Raw genomic sequence first — 19,732 nt, 5'->3', positions numbered from 1 at the left:
AAAAAAAAAAAAAAAAAATAGAAAACGAGAGAAAAGAAAAAAAAGAGAGAGTGTGTTGCTTTGAGAGAGATAGAGAGAGATAGAGAGAGAGTGAGAGATAGAGAGAGAGAGAGAGAGAGAGCGAGAGAGAGAGAGAGAGAGAGAGAGAGAGAGAGAGAGAGAGAGAGAGAGAGAGAGAGAGAGAGAGAGAGAGAGAGAGAGAGAGAGAGAGAGAGAGAGAGGGAGGGGGGGGAAACGATTTCATGGCAGGAGGTGTGTGCATGAGCACGAAGGAAAAGAACCTACACGCAGTGTCTTTCAGTCTTCGATACACACACGCACACACGCACACACACACACACACACACACACAGACGTACACATTTGCACGCGCATGTTTCGCACACCTTTCCATCTCAATGCCAAGGCGCCAGATGTCGTCGAGTTGCTGCCGGTTCTTGCGGATAATCTCCTGCTCCTTTAAGAACTCTTGCTCGCGCACAGACAACCGGCGCTGTGCACATCAGCAAGCAAGAGACGAAATGTGAGTGCTCTTCATCAGTGGGCACGGGCGCCTGCTCAGCCAGCCATAGCAAAGCAGGCATCGAAACGTGCTTGTGTACGTACGTTTGCGACTTTGAAGGGCTTGGGGACTGTGAATGACCCGCGTGTTGGCCGTCGCCTTGTTCTGTCTCCGCTGCCCAGCTTAATATCAGGCAGCTGCACGTCATGTAGCGTGGGCTGGGTGTGAGGCGGGTGGTGGAGTATAGTTGTGCAAACACGTACCGAAACAATAACAACACAACAACAACAACTCAAACAACAACAACCTTGTCTGGGAACTCGTCGTCCTCAAAGATGATGCTGTTCTTCCTAGACGAGGGCGTGGCCGAGTTCTTGTGCACACTGAGCAGTAAAAGGTGCATCGCGCCAAAACGAGTGCATAGCAGCGTTGTGAGTGAGTTCTGTGAAACACGCACACACACACACACACACTGTCACAGAAGTTGACGGCAACAGCAGCAGCCGGAACGAAGATAGCGTTAACTCGCATCACACATCAAGTACCACACTCCGCGTGTACCTCGGCAGGCTGCTCGAAGAGGACATCATGATGGACGGTGCGTATGTTTGTATGTGTATGCGTGCGTATGTGTGTGTGTGTGTGTGTGTTTGTGTATTGGGGGAGGCGGGGGTGTAAGGAAGAGGGGGGGGGAGGTGTTGTTGTCAAGAATGACGGCGGGGAAAACAACAAACAAAACAAGGAAGAGTGAACCAGAGTAATTTTATGCTGTCGGGATTTGCCGCGCCAAAATTCGTATGTTGGGGGTGTAGCAGTGTGTGTGTGTGTGTGTGTGTGTGTGTGTGTGTGTGTGTGTGTGTGTGTGTGTGTGTGTGTGTGTGTGTGTGTGTGTGTGCAGGTTGGCGGGCTTTTACTGTGGATGACACGACACAGCATGAACACTCAGCCACGGAACCAGAACCAGAACAAGAGGGCAGTGAAAGTAACGACGCAAGGCGGTGGTGGGTGGTGTGGGCAACAGCGAAATCCCTCTTTCACACACACACGTAAACTGCGCAGGGCGCATCATGTGACGCGGAGGTCGTTGCCGTGGAAGACCTGCTGGCGAATGGCGTCGAGCTGGTAGCGGATGCTGTTGCACAGCCTGAACCCACCACCACCACCACGCGCAGACATGAATGTGCGTTGGAAATGGTGAGTTGTGGTGGTGATGATGCAATTCAGTTACACGAGTTTGCAGATCACAGAAATGACACACAATACACAAGGACGCAGTTGAGTGCACACAGCACAAACACAACACAACACAACACTTTGCTCTCAAGACAACTCACGATGTTGGGATGTCTGCGTGTCTGAGCTGCTGGTACATCTCGTCCACCAGCGCCTGGAATTCGTCCGCTGGCATGTTCTCCCGCAGTGCATTCTGCACGCCGCACCGCGAGGGGGGGGGGGGAGGGGGAGGTGTGAGAAAAAACATCACTACCCGTTGCCAGTATCAGATACACACCTGATGCAGCACACAGAGGCACACACACGCACACACCCCTCACACACACACCCCTCACACACACACGCACACACGCACACACACACACACACACACATACACACACACACACACCGCTCACACGCCCACCTGAATGGCAAAGAGGACGGCCATCAGGTTTGCAATGACGTTGGTGGTGTCGCCGGCGAGGGACTGGTTCGCCTGCATATCCACAAGTGACGTGGCGCCCTGGAGTGAGCGCCGCGCAACATCCGCCACATGCTCAGCGTCCACCGCCAGGCTGGCTTCCGTCGCGTCTGGCAGCACAATGGGGCGGTTCCGCTGCGTGTGGATGTGGCGCGTGGTCACGTGCGTGTCCTGCAGGCGCCCGCCACTCGCGTGTATGTCCATGCCTTCGTGGATGCGCGCAAGCAACGCCTTGCCAGCCGTGCGCAACTGATGCACGCGACGTCACGCCAGAGGAAAAGCATGTGTGTGTGTGTGCGCGTGTGTGTGTGTGCGCGTGTGCGTGCGTGCGTGTGTGTGTGTGTGTGTGTGTGTGTGTGTGTGTGTGTGTGTGTGTGTGTGTGTGTGTGTGTGTGTGTGTGTGTGTGTGTGTGTGTGTGAGGCGCGAGCAGAAGCACACCACCAGTGCCAATGACAATTGTAAAGGCGATGAAGACAAGAAAAAAGTGGTACCAAACGTTTAACCCGACCAACAGCTACTGCTCCCCCATCCATCAGCAATGACCAGAATCATCAGCCGACCTTCTGCAGGGTGTCCAGGATCCATCGCAGGTGCCCGGCGTCCATGTGCTGCGCGCTCTCCGCATCTGTCATCACCATCGTGTGTGTGTGTGTGTGTGTGTGTGTGTGTGTGTGTGTGTGTGTGTGTGTGTGTGTGTGTGTGTGTGTGTGTGTGTGTGTGTTGTTGTTGTTGTTGTTGTTGTTGTTGTTGTTGGTTGACACATGAGCGGGTGGAGGATCGGGTCAATATGAGCATCACATCACAATGCCAGCGCTCCCGCACACTCATGCATGTGTGTGTGTGTGTGCGTGTGCGTGTGCGTACAGAGGAGGGAGTCTGGGAGCGTCTTTGCAGCTTCGAGGAGTTCATTCTTCATCTGCACAACTTTCGTCAAGTGCGCCTGCACATGCGAGTGTGCGTGTGTGAACATGGGGGAGGACATGACACAGGTAAGTGAACGAGCAATTACAAAACACCCCCCACATACACACGCGCGCAGCCACGCACACACGCAGACACGCACACATGTGGCACATCACGTGCGCCCCCTCTCCCCAAATGCAAGTGTGTTGTGCGGACCATGAGCAATGGGACGCTGGTGGATGGAAGATCCGCCTCAATCTCTGCAAAGAACAGCTCCATAATTTCCCTGCAGGCAACAATCACAACGCAGTGGGGGGGGGGGCGTGTTGCGTTTGGGAGTGTGAGAGAGATTGGGGGAGAAGGATGAGGAGGAGATACTTGCAGGCAAGAACAAGACAAGCACATGAGCTTACACAGAGACGAGCAACAAGCTTCACACACATACACACGCACACACACACACACTCACACACTCCAACTGACTCGATCGACTCTGGGTTTGGATGGTCGCGGCGAGTTGGGAATTCGCGTCCGATGACACTCGTGCGGGGGCGGGGCGGCGCAGTTGCTAGTGATGACATGTTGTTGTTGTTGTTGTTGTTGTTGTTGTTGTTGTTGTTGTTGTTGTTGTTGTTGTTGTTGTTGTTGTTGTTGTTGTTGTTGTTGTTGTTGTGGTGGTGGTTGGTTGTGGTGGTGGAGATGGTGAACAATGATGAGAGGAGAGCTCATGATCGTAAATGAATGCATTGTACACTCCTGTTCTCCTGTGGCCTGTGTATGCGCGTTTGGCGGTGGCAAAGGGAGAAGAAGCACAGGCAAGTGCTTGGGAGGTGGTGCAGCGCATTTGCAAGCATGTTCCACTCACCGCTTGCTTTCGTTTGACTTGTCGGTGTAGCCTGCACACCCAAACAGAAGCGAAACGCGAGATTGTGCGCCAAACACATGAATACAATGCATTTGCTCACCGAAGCACCAAAGCATCAAACAACGCTCCCATTGAAATTCACATCGTGCAGCGCAACCACAACATCAACGGCCATCACAGAAGATGCAATCCACCACCGTCAATATCGCCGCCGCCACGCAACACCATCACATGAGCACGACATGAGCATCACCACCACACTACACTACACCACCACGAAGCCCTCCGCCCTCCGCCCCCACCTGTGCCTGCGTCTTCTCGTGGGCGATGGCCGTCTGTTTGATCAAGCGCGCACTCGAGATCATCCGCGGCGCCTCCAGCGGCTGACAGCGGTGGTGGCGATGATGATGATGATGGTGGTGGCGATGATGGTGGTGGCGATGATGATGATGATGATGATGATGATGATGGTGGTGGTGGTGGTGGTGGTGGTGTGTGAGTGTTGGTTTGGGTGGCGCAGAAGCAAAACCAGGCGGGAGAGGTCACAACAATCATCACCACCACCAACGACGACGATAACGACGACGACCACCAACAAATCCACGACCACCACCACCACCACCACGACCACCACCACCACCATCCTCCCTCCTCCTCACCGCGACGTCTTCGGCGGGGACGGTCTGGATGCCGAGCTCCTTGCGGTCAAAGGCAATGCGATATGAGTCCTCGCGGAAGAGAACAGCAAGGATCATGCCCGTCGACAGCAGGCCTTTGTAAGGCAGCAGCTTGGCTGCACGTGGTGGTGGTGGTGATGGTGAAGGTGAAGGGAGGTGAAAGTGGAAGACAAGCAAAGACTGACTGCGGCACAGACACGCTGCAGCATGAAAGCCATCTCGACTCTCCGCAAAATGCCAGCACCAGCACCAGCACCAGCACCAGCACCACCATCATCAGCACCACCACCACCACCACCACCATCATCATCATCATCATCACCAGCACCACCACCACCACCACCATCATCATCATCATCATCGTCATCATCATCATCATCATTATCATCATCATCATGGGTCGCACCGAGCACGCGGTCGCCGACGGAGAGGACGAGCGGGACATCTGGCGGGAGGTCGAGGCCTTTGGTCGACGCAAACTCCCCATACTGCAGCTGCCGCAGCACAGCCCGCTGGTGGTGGTTATGGTGATTGCAGTCGTGGTGATTGATTGGTGTGTGTGTGTGTGTGTGTGTGTGTGTGTGTGTGTGTGTGTGTGTGTGTGTGTGTGTGTGTGTGTGTGTGTGTGTGTGTGTGTGTGTGTGTGTGTGTGAGGGGGGGGGGGGAGGAAGGTGGCAGCAGCAGCAGTGGTGGTGGTGGTGGTGGTGAGCAACCATGAGCGTCGTCATGTCTGCACACGATAGTACACATTCAAACAAACACACATTCAAACATACACACACACATGCAAACATCACCGCAACCACCACGATGACGATGGTGCAGTTGCGACTCACGTGTGTCATGAGCCATTGGCGCTCCTGCTTGACAAATGCGGGACTGAACCGGCGCGGACGCCGCCCAAACTGCTTCCGGATGAAGAACCACTCGGGTCGCCGGAACTCGCGCACCTGTTGCACACACACACACACACACACATGCACATGCACATGTGGAGGCGTGGAGATGAGTGTTGTTGTTGTTGTTGTTGTCGTCGTCGTCGTCGTCGTCGTCGTCGTCGTTGTTGTTGTTGTTGTTGTTGTTGTTGTTGTTGTTGTTGTTGTTGTTGTTGTTGTTGTTGTTGTTGTTATTGTCTTTGTCGAAGACAACGTCAGGCGTCAAGTGCACAACACAAAGTGATACGCAACTGTCACCACCACTGTGGACCTTGTGATTGCGTACCGTGGCGACGTTTGGAAATGTGCGGGTGAGGAACTCCTCAAAGGGCCGAATGTCCTTCAGAATTACTCTGGGCAACCATGCGATGGTTGTTGATTGTGAGTGTGTGCATGAGTGTGCATGTGTATGCGTGTGTTGCGTGTGTCTATGAACATGATGGTTATGGTCGGGCAAAGAAGGTTGACACTGTACGTGAAGAGCGGTTGTTGCAAAACAACATACGCATTCCCACACATATGTGCCAGTTATGAGAGAGAGAGAGAGTGTGTGTGTGTGTAAGCCCCTGTGTATGTGTGTGTGTGTCTCGCTCGCCATCTCTCTCCCTCTCTCATTCTGCGTGCATGTGGTACTGACTTGTCGAGCGACGAGTAGAAGAATTCGTACATGCTCCAGCAGAGGAAGAGGCGCGTCTTCAGGCCTTTGGTCAGCCGGTGTGCCATGTCAACCATCCACTGGCGTCAGAGTCGGGCGTTGAGGGACGGATTGCAGCAATCAGAGGAGGAACGCGGTGATGTGAGACGGGCGTGGAGATTGAAGGGTGTACACACGGTCACATGCTCGCATGCTCGCGTACACACATGCACAGACAGACAGGCAGACAGATAGACAGGCACACACACACACTCGCACTCACACACACACACACTCGCACTCACACACACACACACACCAACACACACACAGACACACACACCTCACACACAGGCATAACAAAACAAAACCAAACGCCACACCGGCTGGAGTTCTGGGTCGTTGTCTGCGGCGCGGGCGGGGCTGCTGGTTTTACTTCCGCGCAGGGACGGGCGCGGCTGTCGACGCGGGGTCTTCACCTTACCCCGCTTCGTCGGGGGTCCCTCATCTGGCATGGCAGTGGCGGTGGTGTTGTTTGAACGAATGAGCGTGCAAGCGTGCATTGCGGCACTGCATGCGCGCGCGCGTGTGTGTGTGTGTGTGTGTGTGTGCGTGTGCACGCATGTGATCATGTGCGTGTGTGCGCGCGCCGTCACAGGGTGCTTCTCCATGCGCCGACGCTGGCCAAAGCTGTCGTCCGTCCAGCATCACTCCCAGCAGACGCGCACATAATGCAAACCCTTCACCTGCGCTTTGTTCTCGCTTTGGTCTGCGGCCTGGCGTGCCCCGCGTCGCGCCTTTCGTCAACGGAGAGCTGATGGCGGGCCGGGATGCAGCAGCAGCAGCAGCAGCAGCCGCAATCGGCGACGCCAAACCCGCAACTTGCGGCCCACTGCACCACAGACGATGGTGTTCGAGTTTGTGAGAAGTAATGCCCAACGTGGTTGGAGGGTGAGTCTGCGCACAGGCCCACAGTGCATCTTCTCGACAATCACTTATGCATACACGCACGTTACACACATACAAACACACACACACATATGTACATAAACACCCAAACACGATCGCACATCACACACACGTCCACAAACACATACACAAATGTACACGTGCGCATACACAACTGGCGTACGTTGCTGTTGCAGCCGCTGAGGATGAGGAGGCCTGTGCCCTATCCCCAGAAAGGTTCATGATTGCCTAGCAAACCGCAAACAAGGGAAGCACGTCATCAAACGAGTGCAGAACGCAGCCACTGCCCTCGCCACACCCACACATGACACCACACAAGCAACACAACAACACAACAAAACCAACCGTCAATGCTTCGTATTCCTTGTGGGACACATTCTGCTGTTGCTGCGACTGGGGCTGGGCTGACAATGCTGTAGATGAAGCGTAGTCGCCAGCCGTGTCCATGGCCTGCTGCTCTGTCGGCAACACGACATACTCTTGGCTCACATCACCATCACCAACATCATTATCATCAGCGTCAGTTGCTGTATTCAAAACACGCTGCGGCGTTCGCTTGGAGCGCGGCATCTCGGTTGTAGAAAATTCAACGAAAATGCTCACAAAACTTCCGCAGGCCAGCGGAACAAGACAACGTTGGTGTGTGTGTGTGTGTGTGTGTGTGTGTGTGTGTGTGTGAGAGAGAGAGAGAGAGAGAGAGAGTGTGTGTGTGTGTGTGCGTGTGTGTGCGTGTGTTGTGTGTGCTGTGTCCTCTCTCTCCCCCTCCCTCTCCCTCTCCCTCCCTCTCTCTCTCTCTCTCTCTCTCTCTCTCTCTCTCTCTCTTTGTGAATGAGCGTCGCTAGCGTCTTGTATGTGTCTGCATCAGCTCTCAGACCGTCATCATCACGGTGCCTTTGAAAGTCATGTCATTGGTCACTGGATTTCCAACTCACAGTGCTCACAGTGTCGCTTTGCCATTGCCAACAATCACATCAGTGGTGGTGATGAACACGGCAGATGACCTGCAGCGGCAGGTGTCGCTGCCTTCCTGCTACTTGCCCGAGGCCTTTAACAACCTGGGACCATGCTCAGTGACGGCCAACGCAATGCTGCTGGACGACGTTGACAACGATGGCGTGCGCTTGTTTGTTTGTGTGTGTTTGTGTGTGTGTTTGTGTGTGTGTGCGTGTGTTTGTACGTTTGTGCGATGTGTGTGTGTGCGTGTGTGTGTGCGTGTGTTTGTACGTTTGTGCGATGTGTGTGTGTGTGAGGGTGTGATGTAGACATGTACGTACACAAGTGTGCGTGCATGCGGCGTGTGAATGGGCTCTTGTTGCCTTGCGTTGACGCAAAGTGTGCTGTCAGCCCACCCCTGCACAGTCACTGAAAAGGTGCATTGCTCTCACCCTCCTTCTCCGCCTTCACAGGACAATGAAGTGATCGTTGGTGACCTCAACGGAAACATCACCGCCTACAAGAGTGAGTCGCGGGCCTGTATGTGTCGTGTTATGATATGCAATCAACTCACACACACGCACACGCACGCACACACACGTACAGCATACACACACGCACACACGCACGCACACACACACACACAGCACACACGTGCAACTCCCAACTCATCTCACACCGTGCTTGACTTGCGTGCTTTGCCAAATTTTGTTGCGTTGTAGACTCGAGATGCTGGGCGCACATCAAGGTGGAGGGTGCTATCGAAGCCATCTGTTGCGGCGACTTCATGAATGTCGGCAAGGTAGACTGCAACTCAGTCGTGGCTGCTCTTATTGTGTGGGGTGCTCGTTTGGCTTTGATGGTATGGTTCATGTGCTGTGCTACGACATCTCAAATACACGCACTTCCACAAGCAGTGACACCCGTGCCCGCGCTCACACCGACGTTTCAATCACATTCATCCATTCACCCATTCCATTTACGTGTGTGTTCGTGTGTGTGTGTGCGTGTGTGTGTGTGTGTGTGTGTGTGTGTGTGTGTGTGTGTGTGTGTGTGTGTGTTTGTGTGTGTGTGTGCTTGCTTGCTGCGTCAATGCAGAACCACCTGCTGGCCGTGAATGCAGAGGGCAGTGCATATGTGCTGGAATGCAGACGCAAAACGTCTCTCGACGTGCCCGTCATGACGGTGTGTGTGTGTGTGCGGTGTGTGCGGTGCAGTTGGTTGATGGACATTCATATGCGTGCGTGTGTCTGCCGACGCACCCAGCACAGCGTAACCTCACGAGACCACCCTGTTGTCGCGTGTACGCGAATTGCGGGCTGACAGCTGCTGTGTCTGTACTCGTTCAAGTGCACCATCAACTGCAAGATGCTCGCCATCGCCCCGCAGTTGAACCCGTCGTCCGGCATCCACGAAAACGTGCGCCCTCTCCACTTATGCATGTGTGTGTATGTGTGTGTATGTGTGTGTGTGTGTGTTGGTGTGTGCGTGCGCGCGTGTGTTTTATTTGTGTGTGTGTGTGTGTGTGTGCGTGTGTCGTGTGCGCTGCCCATGCTGTGTGGGTGCACGTGTTTGCTTTGTCAACATCACGTCATGCTCATCCACTCCGTGTGCATTTCCACTGTCAACATCGAAGGTGGTGTACATCAGCCGCTCAGACCGGCGCCTCGAATCCTACCTTCTTATGCAGCACGGTACCCATGCCAACTGATGACGATGATGATGATTGCGGTTGTGATGGTGGTGATGATTGTGATGATTGTGGTGGTGGAGAGTGTGGTGATTGTGGTGCTTCTGGTGTGTGTGGCACATTGTGTGTTGTGTCAGTGTCTGGTTCATGTGTGCCGCAAACAGCCCTGACCTGGCGTGGACTCGTTATGAACGCGTTATGAACGCGCCCGTCCACATCTCCTCCATCATGTGTGTGTGTGTGTGTGTGTGTGTGTATGTGTGTGTGTGCACTGCGATGTTCTCTGTCAGATGTCGCGTCACTGTCGAGTGCTGAGGGCCAGCGTCGACAGCCACCGCCGAAGGTGATAAGGATAATGAGGCTGCTTCTACTGCTATTGTTGTTGTTGTTGTTGTTGTTGTTGTTGTTGTTGTTGTTGTTGTTGTTGTTGTTGTTGTTGTTGTTGTTGTTGTTGTTGTTGTTGTTGTTGTTGTTGTTGTTGTTGTTGTTGTTGTTGTTGTTGTTGTTGTTGTTGTTGTTGTTGTTGTTGTGATGAGTTGGTCGTGAAATCAACTCTGCGGGGGTTCTTCCCTTTCTCACGCGTTCGATGCTTTCCTGCCGTCCACAGACGTACGAGAGCGTACAGGAGATTGTCGCATCAAGCAAGGTGAGAGGCCACGCAACCATTGCACACACAGTCTTGAGCGTGAACCTTCATTGACATACACACTACGTTCTCTCTCCTTTCTTTCCGGCACACACACACACGCACGCACACACGCACACACACACACACGCACGCACACACGCACAAACACACACACGCGCGCACATACACACTCACACTCACACACACTCACACACTCACACACTCACACACTCACATACACGCCTCACGTGCTGCCCTCCCTTTGCCCCCCCCATCAGCGCGTGCGGCAACGCCTGCTGGTGTTCAAGCTGCCCCGTCTGGCGTTTGCAACACAGCTGTCCGCCGTCACGTCTGTGAAGTTGCGCACGGGGGCGCGCCAGACTGTCATGGCAACATCGGTGGGGCAACTCGTGGTGATGGTGATGGTGATTGCGAGGGAGAGGGTTGCGATGTATGGGTGTTGTGAAGGAAAAAAATGAGTAACAAGATGACACGCTTGCGCTCGCCCTTCCATGCATACACTGACTCTCTCTCTCCCTCTCACACTCGCTCACTGTCAACCAACGCACACGCACACGCACACGCGCACGCACACGCTCACGCACTCGCTCACGCACTCGCAATTGCATGCAACCCACTGATAGGGCGATGTGGTGCCAGTCCCATCACCCTTCCCAGCACCACCAGCACCACCGCCATCATCAGCAGCAACAGCAGCACCACTATCAGCATCACCATCAGCAGCATCAGCAACAACAACAACAACAACAACAACAACAACGTCGTCGTCGTCATCATCTCGTGAGCGTGGGAACACGACACCGAAGCGTATGGTGTTCACGCGCCGTCGCGGCGAGCGTGGGGTTCTCGGACGCGAACACGGCGACGCCCAGCCAATCACGTTTTCATTCAAGGGTGCGTTGAACGTGTGTGTGTGTGTGTGTGTGTGTGTGTGTGTGTGTGTGTGCGTGCGTGCGTGCGTGTGTGTGTGTGTACGCAAGTGTGGGTGAGCGCCAGTGTGCGTGTGTGTGCGTGCGTGCGAAGTTTTCTTCTCTCCTGCCATCCATCACGGCTTTCACCAGCCCCTCACACCTCATCTTCTTCCCCCCACCCCATCACGTTCTCATCTTTCTCTGTCTTCATTGTTCACCCCTCTCCGCCCTCGCCTTCACTCTGTCAGTTTCCGTTGATCGCCGCTTCCCAGTTCGCCCACCGCCACCCCCAGCACGCGCACGGCCACAGCGCACCATCAGCGTCCGCGGTGACAGCCTGCACAGCATGTTCGTGCGCACGACCGTCACACGACGCGGCAGCAGGGTCCGCAGGGCAGCCGGCAATGGTAGTGGTGGTGGTGGTGGTGGTGGTGGTGGTGGTGGTGGTGGTGGTGGTGGTGGTGGTGGTGGTGGTGGTGGTGGTGGTGGTGGTGGCAAGAGCGCACCAGGGAGAGGAGTGGCTGGCAGAGGAGACAAGGGAGGCCAGGGTGGTGTTGACCGTGGAAACGGCCACAAGGCAACGGAACAGCAGGGGCACAATGATGCCTCGCCGTCAACGCTGCTGTTGTCATCATCCACACCAACTGTAGGAGCAGCCACCAAGGGCAACAGCAACAGCAACGGTAAGGGCGGTGTTTCTGGTGCGCAGCAGCGATCGCGCCACGCGTCTGTCACGACGCCGTCACCGCTCTCCCGCTCATCGTCGCGCACGGCACCGGAGGACCCGGCGATGGCGCCGGGGACAGATGCGGCAGGAACAGGTGGGGCGCAGGCCAAGGAGGGTACCCATCACGCAACGCAGCAGCAGCAGCAGCAGCAACAACAACAACAACAACAACAGCAGCAGCAGCAGCAGCAGCAGCCACAAGACAAGGCGAATGCGTCGTCGTCATCGTCATCATCGCCAGCAGCGGCGGCGGGAGCCGGTGGGCGTGGTCGCTCCAGTGGTGGAAAGGGCGGCCGGTTGAACATGCTGAAAGCAACAGCGAAACGAAACGCACGTGCGGGCCTGCACTCGTACCTGCTGCCGCCACCGCAAACGGACAAACGGTCCAGCGAACCGCCAAAGCCGGAGGAGTGTCTGCTGACATGCACGAGTGACGGCATTGTGACGATGCTCTCGCTTGACGAACGCCGCGTGCTGTGGGAGTACAAGACGCAGCGCCACCTGCTGGCAGGGTGCCCCATATCGCCGCCAACAGCCCACGCACGCACGCCGTTCACCCCGATTGCGGTGGTGGTGAGCTGGGACGGCACGCTGTTCTTCTTCGATCAACGGGGCACGCCCACAACCGTCATTGTCAATGAGGAGATTAGCGCGTTTGTGTGCGGGCAGCTGGGCGACGGCCAGGGGTTCACGGTGGCGTTCATCACCGTGTTGGGCGAGCTGGTGCTGGCGCCAAACTTCCACCTGTGCACGCGCATGCAGGACATGGATGCCGCATTGCATCACTTCCAGTCGCTGCTGTCCTCCCACGGGCGCCTGTATGACGTCATCGACGTGCGCGCGGCGCGGCTGCGCGTCAAACAGCAGCAGCGGCTGCACAAACAGTGGCTGCTGCTGGAGCGACGGCGAGCAAAGGACGGACACACGCGCGTTTCGCGCGGCCGCCACCACCACAACAGTCTCCAGCAACATCTCCACAACCGCTTGCGTGCTGAGCGCATGATACGATGCAGCGTTAAGGCCTCGCTAGCCAGGCGGCTGCACCAGCTCCTCTTTGAGCTGTGACATTTTGTGTGCGTGTATGTGTATGTGTGTTTGTGTGTATGTGTATGTGTGTTTGTGTGTATGTGTATGTGTGTATGTGTATGTGTGTATGTAGCGTGCATGTATGCGTGTGTTTGTGTGTGACTGTGGTGTATGTGTGATTTGTGTTGGTTTGTGTTTCGACTCAGGAAACGAACATGCGCCTTGCTTGCTTGCTTCCGTCCCGTTAACATAATGTAATGTATTTAAACGGATCACGTGTGTCAAGTGACTTCAATCAAACTACCCTTTTCAGCATCACACCTTCCACATCCATCCATGCACCCATATGCCACATCTTCCTGCGTAACCACATCCATCCACAAGCGTCCCCCACTCAATCCCTCTGGCTCTTTCCCACCACCACCCTACGTCCGCTCGCTCGCCCGTGCAAACAGCGACGAGCGTGATGTTGACCGTGATGCTGTTGCTGATGGCGGTGTGGTCGTCCCCGCCGTTTCCCGCACATCCGCCTCCATCGCGTCCATCTCAAACGTCGCACGCGCACACTGCACAGACACGTGCGTGCGCATGTGTGCGTGTGCGTGCGCATGCGTGTGTTTGTGTGTGCGTGTGTTTGTGTGTGTGTGCGTGTTTGTGTGTGTGTGTGCGTGCGTGTGTGTGTGTCGGCGTAAGAACCACATCAGGTCGTGCAAACACACACACACACACACACAAATTTCTCCCAACACAATCACACACACTCAGCACACAGTTTCACCCGACTCACCAGCCTGACAACCATCATGAGGAGATATAGGGCGAGCGGGCCGAGAATAAAGCCGGCAATGCCAAACGCGTAGCAGCCCAACAGGACGCTGAACAGCGTCAGCACAGGATTGCCTGTCACTTCCTGCGGTCCTCACGGGATGCACAAGCAGAGCGATGCGTGAATGCATCACGGCAGTGCGTGCGTCGAAATGTATGTGCATATGTGTATGTGTGTGCAAACACATTCATACGCGCTCACAAGCACTCACACACGCACACGTCCACACACACACACACACACACACACACACACACACACACACACACATCCACACACAGCTTTCTCCACACATACTCAACCCCCCTCCTGGCGCCCTTTCACCACCTCCTCGTCTTCGAACCTGCACGCGCTGCTGTTCCAACACAAGGCGGTTTGCGTAGCTGTACGTGTACACGCACACAAGCAGGAACACGACGGCCTTGACAAGCGATGTCAGGCCCGTCGACGCTGTCGCAGAAGAAGCGATGGTGCGTTGTTAGAGGGATGGGCATGGTGCGTTGTTGGATGCTTGATCATGAGACGATGCTGGACAAAAGCACAGCACAAGAACACAGCACAAGAACACAGACACGCACAGAGACAGAGACAGAGATACACACACAGACACAGACACAGACACACAGACGCAGACACACACACACACACACATACACACGAGCGACTCACTGATGGTGACGTGGATGATTGGGGCAACTGCCCAAACAATGGGCACAACGAGCGGGTCTGTAATGGGGACGAGCGTGACGACAAAGCTGAGGAACGTGGCGAAGAAGCGGAAGCGGATGCCGAGGACAGTGGTCATGACGAGGGTCGTCAGCGCGTGCAGCGACGCCAGGGACAGCGGGATGAAGAACGCGGCCGAGATCACCTGTAGCCGTGATCGTGGCAGTGATCATGGGAGTGATGATGGGGTGGTGAGTGATGGTGGTCGGATGTGGTGAGAGGGGAGGGCGGCGCCCACAACATCGATGGACGCGTGAAACGCACACGCATGCAAGATATCAGTACTCTGGCAGTGACGCTCACGCAGGCACACACACAAACAAACAGGTCCATGTACACGTACGAGCGACGGCACACAAGACATGCGGCAAGGGGGGGGGGAGGCACACCATCTGGCAGTTTCTGATGACGAGGTTGCGCGTGTGTCGCGAGGCCGGGACGAGCACGTGGATGATTGTGGACAGGAGGTCGTCGTCGGCCGCCGTAAACTCATAGAAGAAGATCCCAAACACAAGCAGCTGGGTGTTGTGTTTGTGTGTGTGTGTGTGTGTGTGTGTGTGTATGTGTGTGTGTGTGTGTGTGTGTGTGTGTGTGTGTGTGTGTGACGGTGGGGAAGCGACGAGCACTGTGTGGGTGTCTGCAACAGCAGCGCCAGTCACCACGTTCCACTGTCGCCATCACCAACACGCATCACCAAACACCACCACACGTCGCAACGTCTCACCTGCGATCCAAATGTGCTGACGGCGCTGATGGCACTCGACATGCGGAACATCACCTTGGACGAACGACACGTGATGTGGTGGTGGGTGGTGGCGTGTTGTTGCGGAATGAGCAGTGGGGGAATGTGCATGATGCAGACGAATGCACACACACACACACACACACACACACACAAGGAAGATCATGCAAACGCATTTACACAGACACACACACACACACAAGGAAGATCATGCAAACGCATTTACACAGACACACACATTGAAGGCGAGTTGCGCCGGGTTTGAGATCTGCGAGAGGAGATGCGTGCCCATGTGCTGAAGGACATCAATGTTCTGTATTCACGTGTGTGTGTGACGTGAGGACGAGGCGATGAAGGAATGGTACAATGACAAGCAAACGGCAATCGCTTGCACACGCAGACACACACACACGCACTTGCATACACACACACGAGCACACGCACGAGCACGCACACACACACGCATACGCACACGCACACGCGAGCACCACAGCACCTCGAGCATGTCGTTGAAGAATCCTTTTGCCTGATCGTGGGCTGATCCTTGCTGGCGGATGCCAAGCTCAACCACCCGGTCCACCACGCCCCTGCACGCACACAATAGGGTGGAATCGCATGTACGGGCGTGCAAGCAAGAAAGAAGACGAAACAGATGCGATGGTGACATGGTATCGGGTGCTCGTACGGCTGACGCACTGCACGCACTCGCATGTGTTACACAACACACTACATTACATCACGTCACAGGACAGTGTAGAAGGCGCACCACCAGGGCTCGGCGCCGTAAAGATCGTCCAGGTATTCCCTGCTGCCCTCGATGGCTTGCGTAATGTTCTGCTCCTCCAATATCGCCCGCTCCACATTCTCAACCGCAGGCCACCTGCCACCATGAGGATGTGTGTGTGAGTGAGAGACACACACACACACACAGACAAAGAAGTCCTTAGCATGTTGCTACGTAGCATTGACAGGCCTCTATGCTACAGACACACGCATACATAGTTTTCGTTTTCATTTCCACCCACCATTCCGTGTTGTTGAAATTCTCCTTGACATACTGGAGGCAAGACGGCAGGTGGAGTGTGTGAGCAGATATGTGAGAGGTGTGTGAGAGAATTGCCCAAAGTTGCAACCGCAACACCATCAAACAATGCATGCAAAGGACCACACCAATGCCACGTACACGGCTTCACAGCACCGCGCACAATCACGCGCACTCAACTTCATCTCAGTGACATACGTCCTGGTAGGCGGTGTATGCGGTGCTGGAGAGATGTGACCACGAGCTCTGCATGTACTCGTTGTTCTCTTGCAAGTGGTTCGTGATTGGTGATGACGGTGCAGGGCAGCAGTGTGCACGTGATGTTAGGCGCTATTGGAGCACGATACAACAAGGGATGGAACGTAGTTGGGGAGGTGTCACATGCGCCGACACACGCACACACACAAAGACACACACACATGAACACACACGTACACACACGCACACACGCACACATGCACACATGCACACACGCACACATGCACACACGCACTTACACACACACACACACACACACACCGTGAATGTAGGCGGTGACCCAGATATAGGTTTCGTCGACAGCGTGTATGCCCTCGGAAAGGGAGGCGATGCCAAGAAAGAAAATAACAAACCCGACCATAAACACAGAGCCGAACGTCAGCGTTAGCGTCACCTGTCGCGATGGGTGACGGGTGATGCGTGGTCCGTGATTGATTTGATTGATTGGTGGTTGGCGATTGGCAGTAAGCAAGAATGGTGGAGCAGAGACGCGTTAGCAAGGCATGGCAGTAGAATGAAGGAATGAGAGGGCATGGGGTGCTGGGGATGACGATGCTCATACCAAACACTCAGCAGTTTACACCACATTACACCACATCACATCACATTTCAAGTACCAGGGCGTTGTCTGTGAGGAAGAGGCGATGAAGATTGAGGAGGTGACGATCCAACACCCGCGCAGCCACATACACTGCACCGCATTCGCGTGTCCCACAACACAGCAGCAATGAGGGTGGTGATATCTCAACAGCTACGACAACCGAAGGCTGAAGCAGCCCACACACGCATACACACACATGCACACGCACACACGCACACACGCACACACACACACACACACACACACACACACACACACACACTGACAGCTTGCCTGTTGTAGCGAGGATGAAGAGACCGCTTGCAACTTGCACCGGGCCCATGCTGTTGTGCCACGTGATCAACAGCAGCACAAATCCAAAGAAGATGAAGCTGCATGTAGTGCACAAGAGAGGAGAGAGACAGAGAGACAGAGAGACAGAGAGAGAGAGGAGGAGGAGGAAGAGGAGAGTAGAGCGTGAGAGACAGCCAGCCAGCCAGCCAGTCAGACAGCCAGACAGAGAGAGACAGCCATCAAAGGACACAACGAAGAGAACACTCGCCTCAGCGCAACTGCGCTTAGTTGCGTGAAACATGCCAGAGTGAAGAGAGGTAGCACTCCCTCTCACACAACACACTCACGTACACACACGTACACACGCACGCACGCCACCCCCGCGCCTCCTTCACTCAACCAGCACCTGTTGTTGACAAGCGCGCCGAGGATGGCGTGGCGTCTGTGGCGGTCGTTGTAGCCTTCAGCAGCGTTCTGCCACATGCGTTGCAGCACAAACTCGTGGAATGCGTCCAACAGTGACAGCCTGCGGAGCGACATGTGAGTGAGAGAGGGTGTGAGTGAGAGTGTGCGTGGATGCGCGCGCGTGTATGTATGTGAGTGTGTGCATGTATGTGTGGGTGTGAATGTGAGTATGTGCGTGTGCATGAACAGATGAGACAAAGATTCGGCCTTGGTTCAATGCATTGTGACAATCTCACACATACAGCAGCAGCAGCAGCAATGCAGAGCGACACGGCGACTGACCGATCATCCTCGGGAACGTCCTTCTGTCTGAGATCACCAATGGTTTCCAGCTGCGTATTGAGTGCGTGTGTTTGAGTGCATGTGTGTGCGCGTGAGTCTGAATGCATGTTCGCGTGGGCGGCAAACCACAACCAAGGGGAGGAGGTGGCAACGCGCGTTGCTGTATCCCAGCTGAAGCAGCTGCCAAACGCACACAAAAACACCCATACACATCGTACACAACACACACGCAGCACCCAACACAGTACACACACACACACACACAATACACAAGATACAATACGCAACACACACACACACTCACGCACCACTGCCGATTTGAGAGGGCGCAGGGCCTGCGACAGCAGGAACGCCCAAAAGACGACCTGCAGGTAGGATTGCCACACCAGCAAGTTGGCATATAGCAAGCCGCCAACAATCACCGTCACCGCACTGCCAGTGACATGCGCCCGTGTCGCATCCCCAACACCAAGCACAGCACCCATGATGATAAAAACAACAACGCTGCTGCTGACGCTCCTGACCCGGCGTCCACTGCTGACTGTGCGTCCACTGCTGTCCTCTCTTTCTCTCTCTTGCTTTGCCGTTTTTTTTGTTTTGTTTTATTTTTTGCGTTTTGTCGCTTTGTTGAAACTGCCACATTTCTGTATGTCGCCTGTCGCATCAACGCTACCGCAGTGGAATCGCAGGAAGATATTGCGAAAATCGAAGCAGCACAATGTGCGACTGCTCCTTCGATTGGCGGAAGCACCGCAAAACTCAAAGACAAACGAGTTGTCGCACACACACCCCAATATCGAGCAATCCGCTCTGCTGGTTGCGTCGCTGCGACTCACCCTTTCCATCATTCATTCATCCCTTCGCCCTCCCATCTCCCTTATCCCCAAACTGCCACCAACCAAACCGTCATCGCGTGGCTAGCCACCTCTCCCTCACCGTGTCCACTACCACCACACGTGTTGTCATTTGTTTTCTTCCGTCCCCGCTCCCTCTCTTTTTGTTTCGATCCAATTGCCTGCTTCGCAACCGCCCGCCACCCCCAAAGATGCCTTTCACCGTCGGAGGCCGCAAGGCTGTTTCCAAGATCCACGCGATGCTCATGGTGAGACACAAGTGCAAGGGATGAGACAGATCATGTCATGTGTAGTGTAGTGCGGTGCGTATGCGCGTGTTGTGTGCCTGCGGTCAGCGCTCATCGTCGTTTCATGCGTGTTGTTCTTCTGCCACCCACCCCCCACCCGATTTTCAGCGCCATTCCAAGTCCCTGGTCATCATGAGCTCTCGTACGTTGGCTTGTTTTGCTTGCGCGTAGGCGCACGCCTTGTTCTGACCGCATGTCTGTCTCTTGGCACAGGTTTGATGTTTTGCTCACCGCCTCCTCTTGTTTTGCTCTTGCGGT

The 19,732-nt window shown here is 54.9% G+C and overlaps 5 protein-coding genes across 5 annotated transcripts in view; 2 read left to right on the top strand and 3 right to left on the bottom strand.

Moving 5' to 3' along the window:
• PTSG_08673 (uncharacterized protein) overlaps nt 1-1,092 on the bottom strand; it is a gene marked incomplete at its 5' end in the record, with an annotated part of 3,721 nt that extends 2,629 nt beyond the window's left edge. Inside the window, 4 exons of the mRNA XM_004990407.1 lie at nt 387-493; nt 607-720; nt 810-885; nt 1,064-1,092. Of these exons, the coding sequence (XP_004990464.1) occupies nt 387-493; nt 607-720; nt 810-885; nt 1,064-1,092 (326 nt within the window). The remainder of the gene's footprint in view (nt 1-386; nt 494-606; nt 721-809; nt 886-1,063) is intronic.
• Nucleotides 1,093-1,393: 301 nt separating this feature from the next.
• PTSG_08672 (uncharacterized protein) lies at nt 1,394-7,768 on the bottom strand. Its single transcript, XM_004990406.1, has 18 exons — nt 7,528-7,768; nt 7,346-7,410; nt 6,960-7,105; nt 6,597-6,721; nt 6,217-6,314; nt 5,866-5,932; nt 5,481-5,594; nt 5,051-5,156; nt 4,627-4,760; nt 4,270-4,350; nt 3,968-3,998; nt 3,586-3,670; nt 3,319-3,388; nt 3,064-3,139; nt 2,760-2,824; nt 2,142-2,447; nt 1,837-1,928; nt 1,394-1,646 (listed from the first exon to the last, which is right to left on the bottom strand). Exons 1-18 carry the CDS (start codon nt 7,750-7,752, stop codon nt 1,568-1,570), a joined length of 1,965 nt encoding a protein of 654 aa, XP_004990463.1. The 5' UTR covers nt 7,753-7,768; the 3' UTR covers nt 1,394-1,567.
• A 9-nt stretch (nt 7,769-7,777) lies between these two features.
• On the top strand, nt 7,778-13,157 carry PTSG_08671 (uncharacterized protein; the record flags this gene model as incomplete). Its single annotated transcript, XM_004990405.1, has 13 exons — nt 7,778-7,817; nt 8,158-8,297; nt 8,589-8,640; nt 8,838-8,917; nt 9,214-9,300; nt 9,442-9,534; nt 9,752-9,809; nt 10,096-10,148; nt 10,413-10,451; nt 10,712-10,831; nt 11,078-11,348; nt 11,614-11,772; nt 12,016-13,157. The coding sequence occupies 13 exons, from the start codon at nt 7,778-7,780 to the stop codon at nt 13,155-13,157; spliced, it is 2,334 nt and encodes a 777-aa protein (XP_004990462.1).
• A 200-nt stretch (nt 13,158-13,357) lies between these two features.
• PTSG_08670 (uncharacterized protein) lies at nt 13,358-18,945 on the bottom strand. The gene is made up of 17 exons (XM_004990404.1): nt 18,642-18,945; nt 18,334-18,383; nt 17,993-18,112; nt 17,587-17,684; nt 17,330-17,403; nt 16,974-17,106; nt 16,653-16,720; nt 16,438-16,469; nt 16,179-16,292; nt 15,909-15,999; nt 15,651-15,725; nt 15,395-15,448; nt 15,060-15,188; nt 14,614-14,815; nt 14,288-14,394; nt 13,906-14,028; nt 13,358-13,684 (listed from the first exon to the last, which is right to left on the bottom strand). Exons 1-17 carry the CDS (start codon nt 18,816-18,818, stop codon nt 13,544-13,546), a joined length of 1,788 nt encoding a protein of 595 aa, XP_004990461.1. The 5' UTR covers nt 18,819-18,945; the 3' UTR covers nt 13,358-13,543.
• Nucleotides 18,946-18,985: 40 nt separating this feature from the next.
• Nucleotides 18,986-19,732, top strand: part of PTSG_12769 (uncharacterized protein) — a 1,580-nt gene continuing 833 nt past the window's right edge. The window contains exons 1-2 of the mRNA XM_004990403.1: nt 18,986-19,435; nt 19,583-19,616. Coding sequence (XP_004990460.1) covers nt 19,052-19,435; nt 19,583-19,616 — 418 coding nt within the window. The 5' untranslated portion in view covers nt 18,986-19,051. The remainder of the gene's footprint in view (nt 19,436-19,582; nt 19,617-19,732) is intronic.

Source organism: Salpingoeca rosetta, assembly GCF_000188695.1.
Source record: "Salpingoeca rosetta unplaced genomic scaffold supercont1.24, whole genome shotgun sequence".
Taxonomy (NCBI): domain Eukaryota; class Choanoflagellata; order Craspedida; family Salpingoecidae; genus Salpingoeca; species Salpingoeca rosetta.
Note: the sequence above shows the minus strand (reverse complement) of the source record. Positions and strands in the feature narration are given on the sequence as shown.